Source organism: Balearica regulorum, chromosome 1, assembly GCF_011004875.1.
Source record: "Balearica regulorum gibbericeps isolate bBalReg1 chromosome 1, bBalReg1.pri, whole genome shotgun sequence".
NCBI lineage: Eukaryota > Metazoa > Chordata > Aves > Gruiformes > Gruidae > Balearica > Balearica regulorum.
In genome coordinates, this window is record NC_046184.1 from 185,593,703 (window position 1) to 185,615,895 (window position 22,193).

The window sequence follows — 22,193 nt, forward strand, 5'->3', positions numbered from 1 at the left end:
AACAGCTGAGTAAAGGTTCTCTTCACTTCCCACAAAATCAGCATTCCTCATGAACAGAAAGCTGTTCTTGGCAGCACGAGTTTTCGCAGGGGGTGGGGAGGAACAGGTATTGTCAGTGAAAACTTTCTTCAAGGAGATCACTAGATATTAATCCAGATTTTCAAGAAGTTATAGTTTCCCTAACTTCCAACTTCTCTGACAGGCTCTTAGGTGAGAAATGAGTTATCCCTACTCTTCTTCCATCAGCAACTGAGTGCATAGGCCCAGCTTCTTAGATGTAGCCACCAAAAGTTTTGCCTGGGAATAATCAATATGAAGGATCCACCATTTTAACGTGAAATAAAGATTCATCTACTTTGTCAAACCACAGCACTTTTTATTTTTATCACTTAAGCCTGCTCATATACATGCATCTGTTTATATTTTGTGATTCACAAAGAATAAATCTAAAGGGCTGGCTTTAACATTAAAAAAAAAAAAAAGTAATTCATCTGACAGGGCTGGTTCAGCTCATCAAACTGTGTAGATCACAGTGTAATTCTAACACCAACTGGTGCTACAGCATCTCAGAGCTCTGCAGACTAGTAATAAGGAAGCCTTATAACACTCCCTCATCCATCCCAAATGTAAGCATTTTAACCTGGTTTAGTTTCTTTTTTATTGTCAAATATGAAAAGCAAAAAAATTTCTCGGGCACTTGTGTCCTTCGTTACTCTAGCATGATAGCGCCCACAGTCTTTAGTGTGTTTATCCTCAAAACGTCTACCAAATGTAGTAGATAGTGCTGTTTTATTATAACTGAGAAACTGAATTGCAGGAAACTTAGAAGACTTTTCTCCTGGCCACCTAGGAAAGTCATAAGGGGTCAAGAGCTCAAACCATTAATTCAGCCAGGACCTTCTCACTTCCTTTCAAGTTTGCTTTTAAGAAAAATGGGTCACAGCATCTCACATCCCTGCCCTGGGAATAATGCAGTGTCCTCTTGGGTTATGTCTGGATCTAAGACAACCTGGCTGACTGTACACTGAAACAGCCTGAGAGCGTTCACCTCATTCATCACACTGTTCACCAGGGGCTGTGAGGATGGGAACAAGCAGTGGGTGGTGCTACACACTTTAGTGAAAGACCCAGAACAACATCTATTCCTTTAGTGGTAGCAGCAGGATCTGAGACTACGTCTATTTCCTAGGACTCTGCTTCAGCCTCTGAACTAACCTTATTCTCATCAAATGCAAGCATGCACCACACATGAGTTAACATGTGGGTGCTTGGTAGCTGGGAAGAGACCTTATAATGGGAGCTATGTCATCTCCAAAACATCCATTTGAGACTAAGTAATCAACGCAAAACTTCAACCTCATCCAGTACAGTCCATGCCCTAAGTCCATGGAAGTGTCTTGAGAAACATTACTGTCCCGTATCACAGGGGTGCAAATACTTGGAAAATATCTCAAAAGATATCAAGTAGATAATTGAACGTCATGACTGCACCACTGCATAAACTCCTTGAAAGAGCAGCAAAGGGTGAAAATTGCTGATGGCAATTTCCACAGTAGAGTAATTTAGCTCAGAGGCAGAGTGGTGAAGGAGAGAGAGAATATATATGTCAGCGTGGGAGAGGGTGAATTTGTACAAGAGGGAGTGCATTAGAGTATGTGTGAGTGTGGAGGAGGGTTAGAAGTAAGTTTCTCAGAATTAGGGCAAATTCTGCATTCGTAGTAGACCTTGCAGAGAAGCTGCATGTGTGCATATGTATGCATGTGCACACGGTTTTGGGCTTGATCATCTTGGGCTCCTTGGTGTTTTTTAAGACAATTCTCTGAAATATATTTCCAGTTCTTGTAAATGTAGGGAAAAAAAACCCAAACACCTTGAAGGTGAGGTTCAGGGCCAGCTGAAGTCTCAAACCCCAGAAGATGTAGCATGGATTTAGAAAAAAAAAATATGTAAGTAGCAAGATTCTTTCTTTTTTCAGAGAGTGGAAAGATGGAGAGGGGGAGATGACAAGGGGAGACTGTTGCTATAATTGCCTGTTGGAAAGAGGCTGCTGCACAGGCAATATTTTCCAAAAGAGGAGATATAGGTTGGGTGGGCGTTCCACCTCCATCACTGGGCAGAGGAAGACATGTAGAGGGTCCTGTGTCACTGGGAATAAGGAGTAGGAGTTAAATGAGCACCTATTCCTCCTTCTTCCCTCTTTCACCATACCGGTGTGTTCAGGTAGGCAAAAAGAAGATGCTGCTTGCCATAACACACGGTCATTGGATGTACACAGGAGCACACTATTTCTAAGAAATCGAAAGTTGAACCGGTGACAAATGGTGTTCTACAGCAATTTAGTAGAAAATATCTCTTTATTGTGATGTGCAGTGAAGTAAATCCAAGTTCTTTATGCACACTGCATCTCCAAAATATATGCCAGGCAAACAGAGTCAGATGTTTGGACTCTGGTTCCTACACACTGCTGGTTTCCCTGGTAATCCACTCTAGCAGTATTCCAGCTTTGAGACTCCTAAACACAAATTTTTGGGCTCATTTCCAGTAGCTTATCTTTCCAGTGGGAACAGTCTATTTCTTACTTCTCCCACTTAGGCACAGCAATTTATACTTCTGATTCATGCTGTGGAGGACTGAGGGGAAGCTTTTATAGTGGTAATACCAATTGTCCCCTATCCCACAGTAACTTTAAAGTGCTTAGCACAACCTCCGGAGGTGTGGGAATGTATGACAGGAAAATAAAGTGTTCATGTAAGTATCAGAATTGCCCTTTACATTTCCCTTAACCCCCAAAAATCATGTTTACAAAACTGAAGTTTCCTCTAATTAAGAAAACACCTCACAAGGCCAGGATTTGACTCTTAAAGATGTTTCCTTCACCCGATTTCTGAAAGCATCATAGAGTGAAGCAAATATATTCTCAGTGGTCATTGACTGTAATGAGTCATCGATCTCTTGGTCAGTAGCTAAAAGACTTTACTCTGACCGCATTAACCTATGGATGAATCTAACTGTACATTAAGTTGTCTGTATTTCCTTTTCCCTTGCAGCAATTCAGTGCATCATTGGCTAAGGATGAACAACTTTTATTGGGGCAGTTTGTGTGGAATAGTTATATTCCCCAGATTTTTCATAGTTAGAAACTCCTAACACCAGTAGTCCATACAGCCAGTGTTTGGATCACGTAAAGGATTAAGCAAGCCTGTCATTCCCTGATTTTGTCCTTTTGCATTACTTCTATAAGGGAAATGGAATACAATCCTGAGATTTGGGCTGGCTGCATGCTGACCTTAAAGGGCACAGCCAAATTATTGGAGATGAATGTTTCTCTCAAGATGTTGTTTTCTATTATGATCTTCTTTAGGAGTGGAAACCATCTGGGATTGACTGTTCAAATGGAACTCGATTTCTAGAAGCTTTGCAGCTTTACTACGTGCATGTGGCAATAATTACTTGCAAAATAAAGGCTGTGTGGATTGTGTTTTACCAAATGATTTAGGTATTTGTGATAGATTTCCACCTGTTCAAGTTTTAATTGCCAATTCATTCTATGCAGAAAAAAATAGAGGAAAGGATCAACATTCTGTAGCTGAGGTAAACACCTCTTGATCTCCCAAAAGCTGCTTAATTGGTTTCCATTGTTGAAATGTCCTCTTGACTGTGGACTATCACAAACTCTACATATGAATTTTTAAATTAGTTCAAAGCATTAGGCCACAAGCTGCCAGCATCTCTTTGGAATAATTGAATGGTAATGAAGATAAAGATAGCACTCAAAATAACCCCTTTAAGATGCCAAATCATTAACACACACTTGCATAAATTCCACTTTCAAACAAAAGTTTTTACAAGATTCTGAAAACTTTTACAGGTTAGAGCGCAAGTACCTTCATGCACAACTCAGAATGATACTGTATAACACAAAATGATTGAAAAGTCATCAAGGCTCATAGGCCAAAAGCTACAAGAACCTCAAAGCACTTTTTGGCTATGGATGAAATTAACATTTTTATAGACTGGACAATTAAGTGGGCATTCTGGGTCTCAATTTCCAGCCTTGGCTCTGGAAGGCAGATATGGTCCACGTTAGCCTAAGCTAAATCCCACACAAATGAACCCACAGGTGTCTGCAATGAGGATGACCAAGCTGCTATCATACTGCTGGTGAGTGGGGTGTGGGAAGCCCCTCATCTGGCTGGATACAGGAGTGCGTACCTCTCCCTAAAGTAGGCATCTACATCTGGGGAACTGAGTAGCCCTGCAGACTCTCTCAGCCTAATTTATTGACTCACTTTTCCACTCCCTGTAACGGGAACACAGGCACTCTGCTCACACACTGACCCGTACCTTTGGGAGTCTGAACTAGGGCCTCATCCTTTGCAGAACCGACATCTCTTTGAGCTAAGTAAGCAAAGGCTTCTGTTGCATCTCTGTGACCAGCTCCTTGTAGACATAGATGGGTTTGGAGATCACCTGAAAGACACTGCAGTGTGAGAGAAACTAGATGCTGTGCTGTGCACTCCCCATGGCCTGACTGCTCCTGCACAAGGGAGCACTGGGCATTAAGGTTCAGGTCCTGAGATTCCTTTCCAAGCAAAGAGTCTTTATATACTAGCTTCTGCCTGATGGAGAGGAGGGAAGACACAGATCTGCAAGTCTCCAGTCTTTGTCTCAAGGCTGCTGAGCCACTCTGTGTTTATTTTAAGCAGGACAAGTGGCTTAGTGCACATGGCTGAGCTGGGCTGCTGGGCAGTCCATAGACTAGCTCAAGCTCAGTCCTGCAGAAGAGAGCTGAGGACTTCAGAGACTGCTGCGCCATGAAGATATTTCTGAGTTGATCTGTGGCCCTGGGAAGAGCTTCATGAGTTTCTTTCACAGTTCTCTCAGCCCACTCTTATGATTTTCTTTGCTGAACTGAGATACTGACTTCTTTATTGAGGGCAGTGGAAAAGAATACCAACTTCTCTGGAGACTAAGGTTTAACCCTCATATTTAGATATGTTGAATCCTTACAGAGCTGTTTGCTTTAAAATTGATTGCATATTGGTATTTTGAGAAAGGAAATATTCAGTCTATCTTGCGTGTGGGGACTAGTTCAAACAAGTGTATTGATAATGATTAGCTTGTGATCAGCCTACTTAGGAGGCAGAAACTTGACACTGGAGTTAGTGCAACCAGCTCTGTAACAAATTTTTACATTGATCTACCATGTCTAGTTACATCCAGACTTGCCATTAAAATTACATTCATTGATCAGACTATCGTTACCTGGGATGACACTGCTGATGTTGGTTGGAAGAGCTCCTCATCCTCACAGAGATGAGTCATTGCTGGTGCACATGTGCTGATGGACAAAGCATAACAACCTTTGGCCATGATGACTGAGTAGAGCAGAAGCTGTGGAGATTGACTGAAGTCTCTCTGCAACTGATATTTGAGTGGGAAGATTCACCTCCAGCCCATGCCTATTAATCTATTAATCTTCAGAGTGCCTAACGAAGGAGCGATCACTCCTTCCAGCAGCACATCACCAGCAAGTCTCTCTTCAATGGATGCAACAATATCGCCACCATAAGAGATCATCACCCTGCTGAGGGAAAGGCAGTTGTGTCTGGGACCTCTGCTTTTGTGAAGTAGAGCTGCACTCCACCAAGCTGTGAGGCTGACTTGGACCGTGAGTTTTGACAGCAGTTCAATGACCAGTCATTATGGCAGATTTGGGCAGAAAAAACAGTTTTGAAGTCTTTTCCTCCTTCAGTACAAGTAGGGAATATGAAATTAAACTGCCTGGTCCAAAACCAAAGGAAATACTTCTTCACAGTGAACAGTCTAGCTGTGTAACTCCTTGCTGTAATGCACAGCAGATGCCAAAAATTTGCATTAGTTCCCAAAAGAAATGGAGTAAATTAATGGAAGAAAAATTCATTAAGGTATAACAAATAGATAGACATCAGCTCTGGAAGCCACTGCTTGGTATGGGTCCTGGGATGGTTAAGACTTTGTCTAACCCATTATGTCTGCTTTTACAATTCACTCTCTTCCCCACTTCAAAAACAATATTGTCCATAAACAAAGCTACATTTTGGCCTTGTGAGATTTTACAAGATACAGTTTTTCCAGTTTCCAATGTAGAGAAAATGGAAACAGGGGGACATGGAAGAGGATCAGGGTTTGCCTGTCTCCAGCACCACAAACCCATTGCTGCAGGGCATGGGCAAAGACAGACGCAGAATTATTGCCGCATGTGATGCATCAACATTGCAGCCTGAGAAGCAGAGGTGTGTATGTGTGTGTGGATCCTAGTCCTACACTCTTTTCTGGGATGACACAGGAGTGGAAAATTGCAACAACTGGATTTAAAAAAAAGCGTCACTAGATCTAAGTTTGGGTTCAAATTCCTGTTTAGCAAACTGCATTGATCTCTCAGGGTTTCTTTGTATTTGCTGACCTCCTCCTGGCAGAACAACCAACTGCTGGCTGACAGTGTAATTTCACGTGTAAGTTTATTTATTTTTTTGTATGTCCAGGATCATCTTTGTGTATCTGTGACATTTTGTCGTGGGACATGAAAGCCACTTGTGCCCCTTTCACATCAGTGTAGCTCTCAGTGTGGCTGTGACCGGCCACTTGACAACTTTCTCTGCTTACCTTACAGCAATCCTCTTTTTCTGTCAGTACTTGGGACAGGTCAATCACTTTGAAAAAAAGTTTTAGATTAAATCTATGGAATGGGAGGGAGTTTACACAGTTTGAGCTAGCACAGCACTGTATAGGGTCATTAAACGACTATTTTTAGAAACTATTTTCTTTTAAGATGCATTTATGATATGTATCTATACAGCTTTTTCCCCTAAGCGTCTGGGATTGGAAGCAATACAAAAAGTCATTTCATGTTTAAAATACCATTGCATTCTCCTGGCTGGTGATAAATATGGAATTTGACACTAGGGAAATGCTCCTCTATTAATCTGATCAGCTTTTTAGTTTGTTTATTTTTTAATTTGTCCCTTTAGAAATATTCTGGTAACCCCTTGGACTTAATATTTTTCTTTTCCTCCTCAGAGATCCTGAGATGATATTGAGTTACTTGGGAAATTAGATTTGTCAGCTTTATTTCTGGTTGCTGTCTACATTAATTTTATAATTAAAACCCAAAGATGTGTGTCTAATATGTATGAATCTACAAAAAGCAGAAAGAGGAAGTGTGCTTAAGCCCATACAAAAGAAGTAGTCTGACACGTGTCAGCGTTACGTTTTGGTGCAAGAAAGGAAATACGGTTTTGGCACAGAGCTCAGAGAACATGTAGGCAAACCAAGCAAAAACTCATGAATCTGAAAATTAGTCTGTGAAGTGTTTGTAGTCACAGTCAATTTTTGCTAAAACATTCAAATATAAATTATTGGATTGCAGATTTGGTATGCACTACAGGTTTTTTCTCATTTATATATCTATTACATATGTTACATTTTGTATTTAAAGCTGGGATAGGGAAGGAGAAAAAAGTTTAATCAGGGAACTCCTCTCCTACCCACATCCTCTCAACTACATTTCCCCCTGATTCTGACCATTCAATAAATTTTAAGCACGGAGAAATACGTTTTTTCCCCTCCTATCCTCTATTCTATAATGCCTGGCATTATTATTCACCACATACGTTATAGCAAGCTATTTGCTTTGTCTGCAGCACCACGACCTTTGTGTGACTTGCCTCTTTTGGAGATGGTGTGAATAAATCACTGCCTGTGTGTGTTGGCAGTGGCAGCGTTCTCTGCTGACTGATACCTTCCCGGAGTGGTGTTGCTTTCATGGGGAAGCAGCAGCAAGGTGGTGCTCTGCAGATTTAAGAGCACCTTGGACAACAGTAATCGCGGTCCCCATCACTGAAACCCCTGTTTCAAGTGGCAACATTTACCAGCCGTTCCCTTGTTTCACTAAAATCGGAAGGCTCTAGGGAGGCTGACAAGCTGTGGTCTAGCATTTCCAGTGAGCCATGGCTGAAGATGGGTTCATAAATTCAGCACCCCTTTAACGAGGTGGCAATGCAGGATCCTGGAACTGGACTGAACACTAGATCTATCTGCTTGAGAGCCTAAATTGGGATGGGATAAAGTCACTGCCACAGACATGCTCCAGCCCTCTGTGTTTTGAATAAAGTAATTATTGGCTGGGTATTGTAACCCTTGATTTTCTAGCAGCTACCTGTGATGAAGACCAAGTGCTCTTTCCCTATGTTTGTTTCCCTTCAGCTAACTGCAGTATCACCCACCCAGTTGTGATGCCTGAAAAGCAGAGTGTCCTGTGTGAACGGTGGGAGCTATTTCTCCTTTTCCAGCATGGCTGGACTGTGAAGGCAAGGTCCAGCCCTATTTGCATGGGATCTGTTGAGCCAAGGCTGGATTTTGCCCCTACCTGCCAAATGCCAGACTGAAGTTTTGTAGCTACTTGCCCAGCCATATGGCAGGAGCCTTGAGTCATGCTCGCTCTCTTGAAATTAGGTGCTATAGTGGTGTCAGTGTTTGAAACCAGGTAATCCATGGTCTCGGTCAGGCATTATAGTTTGGGTTTCTTGTTTCTCATATTTGAACTAGAATTTAAGTAACTGGTAGCTTTTGGTCCATCAGGACAAAATGACTCTGAGTAGGTAGCCTTTCCTCTTTCAAGACTAATTCGTATTATGCATTTATAAAAATCTTTATGGGTTTTCAGTCGCAATTGCTGGTTCCTTCTTTGTAATTTGGTTGGGTTGTCATTTTCATGTAGATTTGCCCTATGTATGAGACTGTCATTATATGTATTTTATTATGTGGCTTGGTAGACATTTTTCCTTTGCAATTCCCCTCTACCTATATGACTTCCAGTAAAATAAACAGAAATTATATAAAGAACAAATTAAAAGGTGTGATGTGCTGAGGAGATAAAAAGCTATAGTCCATGTGAATAGTCTTGAGACCTCACACAGACACATATGCAGACCCACACCAATCTGCAGACAAGATGAGAGGGGATGAAGGTCAGAATTAAGAAGAGTTGAAGAGATGCCTCCTTAGAAGCCCAGGAAGAATGACCTACCCATCCATGTGCTACGCTTCAAGGCCTGGATTTCTTGTGTTTCCTTATGTTACGCAGAATTCAAGTGAGTGACTCTCAGACTTTGAGTTCAGAGGACCATGGTTATCAATCATGGCTACACGAAGGTACTCTGCAAGGACATCTGAGGACTGTCTGAAAACCCAGCAGTGGACTTAAGAGTGCTGAGCAGTGAGGTGTGTGCCTACAGCTGCAGCTGGGGGGTCAGTCTGGCAGGTATCCTCAGAACATGCTGGATGGATAAAACCTTGCACAAAGTGATGGAAACTGGGGCACTGTGACATCTTGCTTATACAACAGTTCAGCAGATAAAGTGCTCACCTGCACAAGGAAAAATTAGGGTCTGCTGTCTAAACTATATCATGAAGCAATGAGTGCCTCCAGTCACACGATATTCTGTGAAGTTAGTTGAGCAGCTAAAATCTCTCACATCTTTAGTTCTATGTCCACTTTCCAGTGAAAATCCTGGTACTGATGGCTTTTAAAAGCAATCTTTTTGGTGGAAACATGCACTGCCCGGCTGGGTTTTGGGGTGTTGCTGAGTAGCTTTAATATCAGTTTCAGTCACAGATTCCCTTGCTTATGTCCACTTTCCAGTGAAAATCCTGGTACTGATGGCTTTTAAAAGCAATTTTTTTTGGTGGAAACATGCACTGCCTGGCTGGGTTTTGGGGTGTTGCTGAGTAGCTTTAATATCAGTTTCAGTCACAGATTCCCTTGCTTGTGTATTTGTTTGGTGACAGCTCTCAGACACTCAGTGGTTCAGAAACTGAAGAGGCTGTGGCTTACCCCAAGTCTGTGTATTGTCACGTAATACATCTGTGATTAACAAGAACTTTTTAGTAGTGAGTTATACTTCTACGACACAGCACAAAGTGGTAATTTCCCAACTTCTCTGCTGGGAGAAGAGCCCTGGTACTCATGTATAGCTTTAAACTTGTCCGTCTCCTGCTTAGTTGCAAGACGGAGACTTTGTGTATCAAGAGTTATTTTCTTTGTTACTCAGCTCTTGATGTGTGCTGCTTAGCTGGGCTCTTGTGGGATTTTGTGTTGCTTTTTTTGCCAGCCTAAACATTCTCATTCGGTTTGTTTCACAATGCATCAAATAAAGAGAGTTAATGAAAACCTTACTTTAGATTAGTTACACAGAAGAACAGTAGCATTGATCTTGGGATTGCCCGCAAGGGACTTTTTTGTAACCTTCCCAAAGCTTTGAATTACTCACATGACTTAAACTCTGGAACAGCTTTTGCTTCCCTCTGAAGGTTGCATGCCTGGATCGGGGAACTTGGGACAGGTACGAGCCAAGCGGATCTGCGAGCTGAAACTTTATTCTGGTTATTTCTGGAAACCTACTCCATCATCTTTGGAAATCGGCAAATAAAGTAATTTCAAGGCTTTTAGAAAATTTAGGAAGAAGGTATCCGGGTTCTTTTTTCAATGAGGATCCACCCACTCTTGCTGCAGATAATTCATCATTTTCTGTTGACAATACAGCTTGTTAACTGCCTGAAACAAGGCTTGAACTACTTCACAATAAACTTTTCAGAACAAGAAACCATGTAGAAAGAAGAAATCTGGAAGAAGACAGCCCAGATGATACGATATCACTCAACCTGGGAGCAGTAAGTAGAGTGTATTGAGCTGGACAGAGGCTGTAGAAACACGGCTGTGATGTCTCCTGTGGCCAAACTCGCCTGTTCGCTGCTAGTGTGGATATCTCTGCACACTACTGTGTGACAGTCACACCACTGGTTAGTCTTTGATTGGGGCTCTTTGCCCAGATCCATCCAATTTACCCTCCATTGTCTTTCCCAAGGCTGTGTATGACAGAAATCTCATAATTCTTGGAAAGCAAACAAAAATTTGAAGTCTGAATCCTGAATATGTACAGTTCTCTTGCTGGTTGCATGACCAATATATGTCACTGGACTTCTGTGTTTCATTGCTAGAAATAAAAAAGCTCTGCACTGGACAAAAGCAACAGTTCTGTGTTGCATAAATGACCGCCTAGTTCCATTTCACCCGGGCACGCACCTCCATGTTTTTCTTCGGACGTTTGAACTGCACGGACCACAAAAATCAAAGAAAGGCTGTAAATCCCATGTTATTCTTGCTCTTGACTGTAACCCTTTGAAACAATGGGGATTTCAGACTCCACATTGAAATCTCTTCAAGGAGGAAGAACAGTGAAGTGCTCATAAAAGATAATACTTTTTTTTCATTGCTGCTCCATTTCCCCGTACTAACCTTTGTTTTAAGAGCATCTCCTGGCTATAAACTACAGAGAGTTTTCTTTAGACTTAAAAATCACCTCAAAACATTCCCTGTGAACGTAACATGAGCTCTTTTTCTGTCTTTCTAATAGGATGAACCTCTTTGCTGGCTACATACTTCCAAATCTTCTTGCTCTTTGTGAAGGTTGAGGGGGAAGAATGGAGTCACCAGGGAATGTTTCTTCATTTGTACTTCAAGAAAGGCTGCCTTCCCCTCCTCAGTCATTGGATAACTTCCTACTAGGACAGTAGGATAGCCATTTTATAGATCAGAGATTCAAATCCAGCCCTGAAATGAAACTTTTAACTAGCAGATGTTCTGTGTCCTCAAATCAGGGTCAAATGTGCATTCTACAGATGTCTCCTTCCCCTGCAGTTTGGACGGATGAGGCAAGGACTTCATAGGGATGGAAATGAAATGGCAAGTGATTTTTGTACACCTCTGCAGGGACAATATTAGATGCCTTCCTTGTCCTGCCCTGTAGACAAATAAAACGCCTGTTTCCACAGCTGTCAATCAAGAACCTCTCAGGGTAGAAAATGCGTTTTAGAAAACTTCTGCTGTTGAGCCACCATCTGGCTTCCTTCTCTGTCGATATGTTTTATTGTGCAAGACAGACTTCCAGTATCATCCTACAAAGCAGTTCCTGCCTTGCAATTCTTTGTTAGACAAATCAGCCTTGGACTGGTGACATGATGTTTAACCATGGCTGTTCATCTTCTGAAGGCAAAAGTCTAGATTCTGCCCTGATGAGGCTTTAGCTTTTTTGTCTCCATCTAACCCAAGTCCCACCAAGGTGACAACAAGTCAGAGTGGAGGGGTAGAAATGATATGCTGAAATGAGTTCTGACTGCCTGGCAAATATTTGCTTTCCATAAGCGATATATGTCCTCGCCAGCCTTCAAGGACAAGAAAAGGTTTTTTGCTAACATCGCCATTCTTTATCAACCACCAAACTGTAGAGCTAGACCTGCACATTTTTCTTGCAGGGAGGCTCCTCTGCCATTGGAAGTTAGTATTATTTGAGTAGCTTATTTCTGGGATAGAGCCAACTGCAGAGCAATTTTGGAAGGTTCCTCTTTAGAGTCTCAGACACAACACCTGTATGAGCCGACTCCATGGGCAGAACTAGCTAAGGAAACTCACAAAATCCCATTCATTCAATATCACCATACTTAAAAATGATTTTTACTGTAAAATCTTATCTCTTTTTCTTTCCTGTTCGCCTTCTCAGTTTATAACAGGCTTCAGGGATGTCCTGGGATTTGTGTGGTTTTTTGATGGAACGCCAGGTTCCAACAAAATCCCTCCAGTCTCTATTTTTAATCCTATTTTATGGTCTTCTATTGCTCCACTCCCATTCCTCTCACAAGCGTACCATGTCTTCCCCCTGTGAAATGCAAGTCAGCTTTTAACGTCAGCAACCAGATCTGCAGAGTGTACACGTTTTCCAACCTCCTCCCCAGACACGAACAGGCTAATCAGCTGTATTCAGTAAGGAGCAGTGATGAAAACAGAAATGCACCAGAGGGTTAATTTTTAAATATAACACCTCTCATACAGGACCTGTTTTTTTGGGGAAGGTTAAAAAAAAAAAAAAAAAAAGAGAGAGAAAACTTACCTGGTTAAGTATATAATACTATTATACAGAGCTATTTCAGAGCAGCTACTTGAGAATTAATCTCTTTCTGGTCTTAGAGTCCTGGAGTAGCCCTTTAAATTCGTAGCCTATCTTCTTCCAAATTAACTGGTCTTTGCAGACAAGCCCTTGGCTAACTTATTCTAAAACTCTAAAATAGACAAACCAGTGTCAACACCAATGCCCAAGGGCCTAACTCAGCCAGCTTTTCACATTAAAGGCATTATGCCTTGTCTGCATCAGACTTTTAAAATGTATCAGCTAATATGTGCTAATGACACACATTTAAACCCTAGTCTAGACAAAGCCTGTGCGATTGCCCCCTGAATGCTTGATGCGATCAGCTAACATCCTGACAGCAGATCTGATTACCCCATTTTAATCACGTAAGGCTATAAACATCATAGAATTATCCAGACTTTCCTCATGGCAAAGAACGAACCCTGAAGGCCGTGCATGGGATCTAAGCCCCACAATACCCTCATGGTGTGGGACCTTTGCCCTTGCACAAACAAGACTATTGGTGGGGATGGAAAAGCTAGGCTTTGGTGTACAGAAACACATCTCTGCGGAGGGATCTGTTGCACCAGAAGGATGAAGATGATGACCTAACAGCAATTTACTTCGACTACTGCTTTGGCATTTGTGATTAGCTAATAGTCTGATAGGAATAAAAGGCAGAACGCTGAATAGGAGCAGAGGTGTGACTTCATGTCCATATACAGCATTGATCAGACTAATACACATAACAGCTTTTCTCCGCACATTTTAAAATAGGTGTTGAAAAATTGGCAAGGATATTAAAAAAAAAAAAAAGGATGTAATGACTTGAGGAAGAAAAAAGAAATGCTTTATGGCAAAACACGTAAAAGCTCAATCTGTTTAGTTTATGAGAAAGAATACTGAGAAGTAAATAGACTACAATATATAAATATCTTCACAGGGAGAAAATATGCAGTACTAAAGGATTATTTAATCTTGCAGAGAAAAGCAAAACTGGCTAGAAGCAGCCAGAAAAAAATCAAGTTAGGAAGTAGGGACACAATTTTGACAATGCTAATCTCTTCTAACAAACGATCAAGAAAAAAAGTATCTTTTCCATCACTTGATAACTTTGATTACGGCTGGATGCTTTTATGGGAGATGTATTTTAATCCACCATATGCTACTGGGATCACTACAGAATTAACTGTGACATGGCTAAGATACGAGCAGTCCAAGCGGATGATTTTTTTTTTTTTTTTTTAGGCTTCAATATTATGTATATAAAAGCACATAAATTGGCAAGAAGTACTTACCAGCCAGAAGTCTGAGCAAATGGTTATAATATGGCTGTGGTAGGATTGCAGGAGTGCTCTCTGCTGGGTTTAAAGAAATACACATTTTTTTCTCTTGCTGCCCCCCAAATATCCCTATTGAGAGGGAGTATGACAGCAGAGCCAGCCATTAAGTCTGGACAAGCACAGTGTTTATTACCCAGTGTGAGGCAAAGCACTTAATCGAAAGTACTCCTGAGCATATCCGTTTCATTTTGTTTACAAATTAGGATCTCCACATATTCGACATAAGGAGTTTATGTAGTCAGAAGATCTGCACCTTGTAAGCATAATTTCCTGATTCGGCTGCTTTTTCATTTGACTTACTTGTCTTTGAAGGATTTAGTTTTAACTCAGTAAGTAGTCACCCTTTGCAGTGCGAGTAGTTACGCTGACTGTGCTCTCAGAGAGACTGCGAGAAGGAGCGGCTTCCTTCAGACCCTGTTCTGCTTTGTAGGCACTTAATGCCAATAAATGTAGGAAGTTTTCTGTTTTCCTGAGCATCTCAGTAGTTGCTTTCAGAGAACTACAGAACCAGAAGGAATTTATTTGCTATTTGAGGGAAAAAAATTGGGTAAAAAAGCTGCAGATCTTATCAGGGTAACCAGAGTGACAAGTCAAGGGACAGGAAAACTTGTACCCTTTCACAGGAAAAAGATGATAAAAGCCTCACACTTCAAATGCTAAACTCCACGATGCATTTGTTAAGCTCCTGTTTTGGCAAGATGGACAGAATACGATGCAAAATGGACATCAGCCCTGTATCGCACCTAGCTACTACTGGAGGCACAAAAGGACTCTGTCTCCCAAATCAACCAATTCCTTTCCCTCTTCCTCTCCCCAAACCTCATTCCCCAAATCAAATCACATCAGCGCAGAACATTTTTGTCATATTAACACTGACTGTCAAAGCCACTCTGATTTTAAATAAAACAATGCTTGCGAAACCAGAATTTTGACAGAACGCTTTTATGACAAATTTTCTGGCTTTAGATTCCATAGCATTTACTGTATATGATGTGAAACTAAATGTAGCATAGCTTGATACAGGATTTTCTCTAAATCTCAGTCCAGCTGTTCCTTAAGTGAGTGTGATGCTCCGGCAGTCATGAACATGCAAGTTTTGCCTGAAACATGCACACTTCAATAAACAATTAGGCTCCACTATGTGCAATAGCATGAGGCAATATTAAAAATTTCCTTTTTAGTAATGGGGATAATGTAGTCTTCATCAAACATTGCTGTCTGTTGTGGGCATAAAATGTGGTTTAACAGAGAGGTTACGCTCACCTCCCTTGAATGTGCAGGGTGAAATGCACATTTGTCCAAGAGGTTTTGCACAGCGTATCTTTTAAGCCTTCAAGTGGGAATCGAATACAGTGCAGTAAGAGGCTGGCCCTCTAAACTGACGAGTCAACCCTGCCACCACTCCAAGACAATTCAAAGCTGAGGATAAGCTAAAAAAGCTCTCCTGGAAGAACAGGAGGTCAGGCCAACTGAGCTCAACTCCCTGCAAAATACTCTGGTTGTGTTTGGTCAGTTGGAAACCAAATCTTCTCCTGCTCTAGTCTGTATTTGAGAAGAGGGGTCACTGCTATAACTTTCTGCCAGATTTTGCAGTTGCATGCCAGGCTATCACATAGTCTCACCTCTTGAGCTTGTGGTTAGCCTGGTGGTGTGGTATTTCTTTGGACTATCCTTCCCTTTTTTTCTTTTTTCACTACCATTGTCAGGCTTCTGCTAACAGTAAATAGTTTTGAGTCTTTGCCAAATGTGTGTCCTCCTTCAACCTGACTTGGAGAAACTTGCTTTAGGTCTTGCACTGCCTCATTTCACTAAGTACCACTTGGCCACCTCATCTTCTTCTTTCTGGAGGAGAGCACACTGACTTCTGCTGCAGCTGACCAAGCCTCTATTCCAGTCATCAGGATAAAGTAACATAGAGAAAAGCTAGTCTTCTTTTCCATCATATTGACTTCTTCCTTTATTATAGGTAAGTAAGTGGCATCACCTCGTGCCATTTTCACAAGTTGCTTTGCTGCAAGTCCCAAAAGCACTAAGGGCACCGTCACCCACAGTCATGGCTCCAGCAGTTTACAGCTGTCCTCCAGTGATATGCATCATACAGAATACATCTTTCTGGGCTATGATGGCATCAGACTCACTGACATTACTGCTCAGACAAGCTAGCTAAAGGGTGCATCACCAGAATGCCACCACTTTTCGAAGGTGGCTTCTTTGATATTCATCCCACTGTATCACTTCAGGACCCCCAGCTGGATCCCCCAAGGGTCATCACAAGGACATTTCAGCATCTAAGTGATGGAGCTGAGCATTTTAATCATTTCCCCCAAAGCCAATGAGCACACAATGTGAAAGCCAGTTCTGGAGCCCAACTTGATCCTCATGAGGAACCCCTGGAGTTTCAAGGTCTCAGCTGATAGGTTACAATATTGCAGGATGGCTGCATGCTATTTATACGAAAGTTTAGATCTTCTATGGCGGTATCTAAAGGCCAGTGAAGAATGTTCCCTTTTAGCTGGTACTAGACAAGGACTAAAAAGTCGCTCTTCTAAAGCACTTATGGTCTAGGTAGACAAGAAAAACCCAGGAAGGACAAAGGAAGAGAAAACACATGCAGAGCAAATGTGATTATGTTGCAAGGTCCTGTCAGTTTTAAGATGCTTTGTGGCTATCTGGGATGGGAGTAGTTTTGTGGGAAAGGAGACGAGCTAAAGGGAAGAAAAGGAGGACACAAGATAAAAAGGGAGGACAGAATATAATGAAGTATGGCATGAAGAAAGCTGAGGTGAAAGTTTTCTCACATCTCTTTTCCCCAGCCTAAGTGCCACCCATACACATTTATGTTACAGTACTTAAATAAGAGCTGTCAGACCTAACACATTTTTGCCTGAATTATTCATAAATCTGCATGATCACAAGAGAAGAAAGAATTGCTATTTGGATTAAACTAGTTAATTTTCATTAACATAACTGGCATATAATTACTAGTTTCACCTGAATAACTTATGTTAACACAGGTTCTGCAGCGACCATAATAGAGATGTATGTTCTTTAAAACAACTTTTGTGTGTACTGGCTGAAAGCATAATTTTCTCCTATAATAGACCTGCTAAGCCTTTTTCTTTCTCCCTTTTGTACACAATTAACATTTAATTTAGTATTTCTATATTCCAGGTGGATGCCAGAAGAGAAATAGGTCCTAAAGCAGTAATCACTAACAGCCAAGTACGAGAGTTCCTTCATGACTAATTGCATTTGACACCAATTGCTGCGTATTGAAGAACCTGAGTGAAACATCACTCTGACATGTATCTGGATACTCCCTGCATCTGTCGCAATTTGCCATGTTTCCTGCTATCGGTGCCCCACTTTATAGGGCCAGCTCTCTTGTGGCTGGCTCTTCTGCCTACATAGAGGTGTGACTTGGAAGGGGCTCGGTTGATATACACACACTTCTTCAGCTTTCACCAGCTCTTACTCCTGGAGTGTCATTTAGGAGTTAATCCTAAATGATAATTTACATTGATGTCCCTACTTAAGGGGCACCACCAAAAGTGAGTTATTGCATACCTTGCCTGGCCAAAGGCATTAGCTGGGAGCTAGGAGGAGTAACTGACTGGATGCCTCCTGACTACCCAACACAACACTGCACATGAGAAATTTGAAGGTGTTCATTTTTAACCTGCTTGTCTGAAAAACAAATGAAATCTGTTCAGCTAAACAAAGCTCCATGTTGGTGGTTCCTCTAGCAATAATTTTAATTATTTTAATTTTAGCTAATATTTCAAGCTCTTTTCTGAATCCTAATTAATTTAACCAAGTTATCTACAATTAATAGCTTAGGTAGGAGAAAGATAAGTGCCAGGAGACTCTTGCTGGATTGATAAAAATTCAAAAACATCAGAAGAAAAACTTGTACAAACAATATGGTAGAAGTCATATTTATTGATAAAAATTAATATATCTGCTATAAAATTTGTAACAGTAATGCAACTGAATATTTATTTTTATGCATAAACCTGAATGTTACATACCAAATACAATACAGTAACACTGGTTTCCTCCTTATTTACATGTTTATGAAAATTGATATGCAATCCATGTTAAAAGAACTTGTAATGGAGAATAGTTACATTAGAAAAATAATATTCTTGATAAAGCATTCTTGAGGACTCCAATCACATTTTCAGGCCTCTTTCAATAAGGCAAAAATCCCTGGTACAGCATATAACTTAATTTACAAAATACAATAACTTCAGACACATCTTCAAGTTTTCTTTTGGTATGCTTTTCTTCACTGTAAAATTACTCAATTTTCTTACTAAACAGAAAGAACTTTCAATAACAAAACTTAATGAGTTCTACTACATATTACATATACATCGCTGTAGCTTAGCGACCATAACCGGGCAATCTTTCTCCTTCACTGTTTGCTCAATGAGCTTTTCTTAGATGCAGGACATGTAGTATTTTGAAATCATTATGACTGTGGTATCTTTCTTCAGTTTTCATAGGAAACAGATCTGTCACATTTTAAATTTTTTTTTTTTAATTTTATTTTATTTTAGGAACTGGTGCACTACTACATTTCCACTCACAAGAGAACGTCACAAATGTAACTAAAATTAGGCTTGGATAACTCTGAAAACATACTACTACGTGCCCAAACCCAAATTTCTTACTTTAATACTTTATAACCCTGCCATGCTCTAGGAATTCTTCTTCTGCATAGCTTCATTACTAGTCCCAGTCAGATAGTTTTAATTCCTTCAAAGGCACAAAACTTCCACCTCTTTTCCAGTGTTGCTCCTACACCAGTGAATTCTTGCTTAAACATGCGTGGCAGTCTCATCAAAAGCATTTCTATCTCATTTGCGGAGATCTGAGAAAGAGAGAAAGGTAAAATTACAGTGAGAAAGCTGCCTCGTAGATTGGAAAAAGGAAATATGGATAAGAGAATTAAGGGGTGTGTGTGGGGGGGAGGGGAAATTCCAGGGTAGATGAAAACAATCAACCATTATTATTTTTTTAACCTTAGCCTGACATGAATTTCCAGACTCCAAAGCAAGTGCAGATTCCTTGCAGGAATGATTCTGCTTTTGTAAGTGGCATCCCACTGTAAAAGAATTACAACTGCTATTTGTCAGGGCTGCTGCAACACGGTGTTGTACAAAGTCCAGCTAAGAACTACAGTTGCAGGTATACTTGTGAGGTGGAGGAAGCACGTGGGACCTTATACTCCTGTCTCATTCCATGGTCTCTTGAACACTTCTTCTTCCAGCTCCATCAGTTTTTTTCTTGCAAAAAACCTAACAATCATAGCAACTTTATTTTTAATTAACTTCTTTTGTTACTTAAGGCTGACTATCCATGGAACCATCTTCTCCCAGTTGGGCTAAGTTCAGTAGCCCCAGATAACTAGGCAGTGAAGTTCCTGACTCAGCATTGCTCAGAATGTTTTTGTGGTCTTGAAACCTTCATAACTGGTCACCTTCCTAATGGAAAAGATGCTTTCATTGCAGAAAACACCTTCACAAAGGCAACCTTTCTGGTATAATCAGTAGGGAAGTCAAGAAATGAACAGTCATGGAAAATGAACCATTTTATCCTACTGCTACTTCTTCTAAAGTGATGGCCATGAAAGGAACAGTAAAGAAATCTATGGGCGCTACCTGTTATCCACAGGTATCTCCATGGTTTGATAGGCTTCTCTGGCAATTACGGCATTTCTGCATATTCACATTAGTACGAACCTTCCATGAAAGGTTTTATTTTTTAAAGCAGCATATAAACATAAAATATGCTAATTATACCTCATTCCACCCAAGGGAGGTGAGAAAATATCTATCACCTCTTATTTTCCTGAAGAGGTTAGTGCAGCAGAAAGGCTAAATTATTTGTTAAAGGTGGTGCTAAAAAATCAGTGTTGGAGGCAGAGTAATCAGGTCCATGTTTATGTACTCTCATGTAACACATAGCTGGTTACCTTTGGGTAATGCATCTGAGCTCTGTACTGAGCCCTCAGACCACATGGGTATGTTAACCTTATCATCCCTGTTCAGGTGAGGAATGACAGGCTAACCATGGAAAGTAATTGAAATTAATCTCTGAGATTGCATCTCTGGATTGCGCTATTAAAAAGTAATTTGTTGCTACAAGCAAGTTACTTCCAAAATAAACCAGCGAGGTCAAATCTTGTGGCTTGTGTTTATTATGCAGCTGGTAGGTCGAGTGTTAGCTGCAGGGCATGTTGGCACCTCGGAGGGATGGACACAATGCTCCTTCCATGCTCTGTTTGCAAGTTAAGGGTTTGATCCTGGCAGCCTTGCAGATGCCAACAGGTTACTCACATGAGTAGAATTTCAAGGAGAGAGCCCACAGACATTCACAATGAGGAACTGCAGCACTGAAGGGGGAGAAAGTTGAAGACCTCAGTGGGCAGAAGCAATGAGCAGCAGGGCTGGAGCCCAAGGAGCCAGTATTTTAAATGATTGTTGTTGTCACTCAAGAGGTACAGCGCTGGAGTGGTCAGCAAGGGGAAAAAGCAGTTGAAACTTAGCCAAATGCTGTGTGTTAAGGAAGGACATGAAAGATGACTGAGGAGATTGGGCAGACTGGGTGCTGCAGGAACTGGGGACAAAATGAAGGAAGGTGTACATGTGGCAGAGGCTGGGAGTAGAGAAGCAGAAGAGGAATGGTTGCAGGTGTGAAGCTCTAGATGTATCAGGTCTTGATAAAATCAGATTTATTTTTTTTTAAATCGAAATTCATCAGTTTCTCACGTCTTTCTACTGTCCTCATCCCTCACTCCTTCTTCATTGTGCTTTAAAGCCCTTTAAAGCACTAGCAAATCTGAGCTGTCATGGCCTGAAGATAGTTCCTAAGAACTTCATCATCCTTCCTTTTCTCCATGCAATCTGTCTTATTTCCAGTGGGCTTCTAGCTCAGGATCTCCTCTGCTTTTAGCTATCTATTTTTTCACAGAAACAGAGGCATGAAACAGCCCATCGAAGCAGCCCATCACAGCAGCTGGAAGGGAATCTTGGCTATGGGCGGCTGGAGGAAGTCTTCGGCAACAAAACATTACCAGCATCAATGAGCACCATACAAGGAGAGCTGCTCACGTTCTGAGTCCAGGTGCACACCATAACTGCATCCTGCTTCCGTGTTGCAAGAAGATCTGGGCAAGCACCATCATCCCCATGTCCAGTGGAAGTATTGGCAGATGTGGATCAGAGCTGTGTCTGACTGCAGGGTGACCCCTGCATCTGTGAAGTATCTTGTGCAGTGTTAGCATCCCTGCAGAGCGGTTGTTTAGCACTTAGAGTAGCATTCACCTGATCGAAGGCGGCTATTTCACAGCTGAGCTTCTCACCCTTGACTTCCTTAATATTCAGTGGAGAGGAATAAGCACTGGTGGCTTGATTTCATCTCATCCTACAGTCGATATTTAAAAATAAGTCAAAGAATCTTATCCTACAGGTATGTATTGACTATGGACTGTACATACTGATGCATTAAAAAACACTTTGCACACTGTAGTGTGTTGGCCTCACTTTTGTGTTGGCCACACCTCTGAATTTAGCAATAGGGTCAGCCAATTCCTTTGTGAAGTCCTCTCTGCTTCCATGTGGAGACAAAGGGCATGATTCATGGTCCATTCATGTGTTCAGGAAAGTACGTGTTCAGTATGACCCATGACTAACAACTTTGAGAAGGGTAAGGAATCACCTCCTAAAATTCTGCACAGTTTAACAGCTACACCTGCCTCTTGTTCTGCTTTCTTTCTCCTCAGCTGTATTTCAGGATCATGTATCATAAAATCAGCTGCTAGTCCCTGCCATTTAAAGCT

General features: G+C 41.2%; 1 protein-coding gene across 7 annotated transcripts in view; it reads right to left on the minus strand.

The window, feature by feature from the left end:
- Nucleotides 1-18,268: 18,268 nt before the first annotated feature.
- The window catches only part of ENOX1 (ecto-NOX disulfide-thiol exchanger 1), a 374,541-nt gene continuing 370,616 nt past the window's right edge, over nt 18,269-22,193 (minus strand). For all 7 annotated transcript variants that reach the window (XM_075741790.1, XM_075741793.1, XM_075741792.1 and 4 more), the window contains one exon: nt 18,269-19,223. In XM_075741790.1, the coding sequence (XP_075597905.1) occupies nt 19,092-19,223 (132 nt within the window). In that variant the 3' untranslated portion in view covers nt 18,269-19,091. The remainder of the gene's footprint in view (nt 19,224-22,193) is intronic.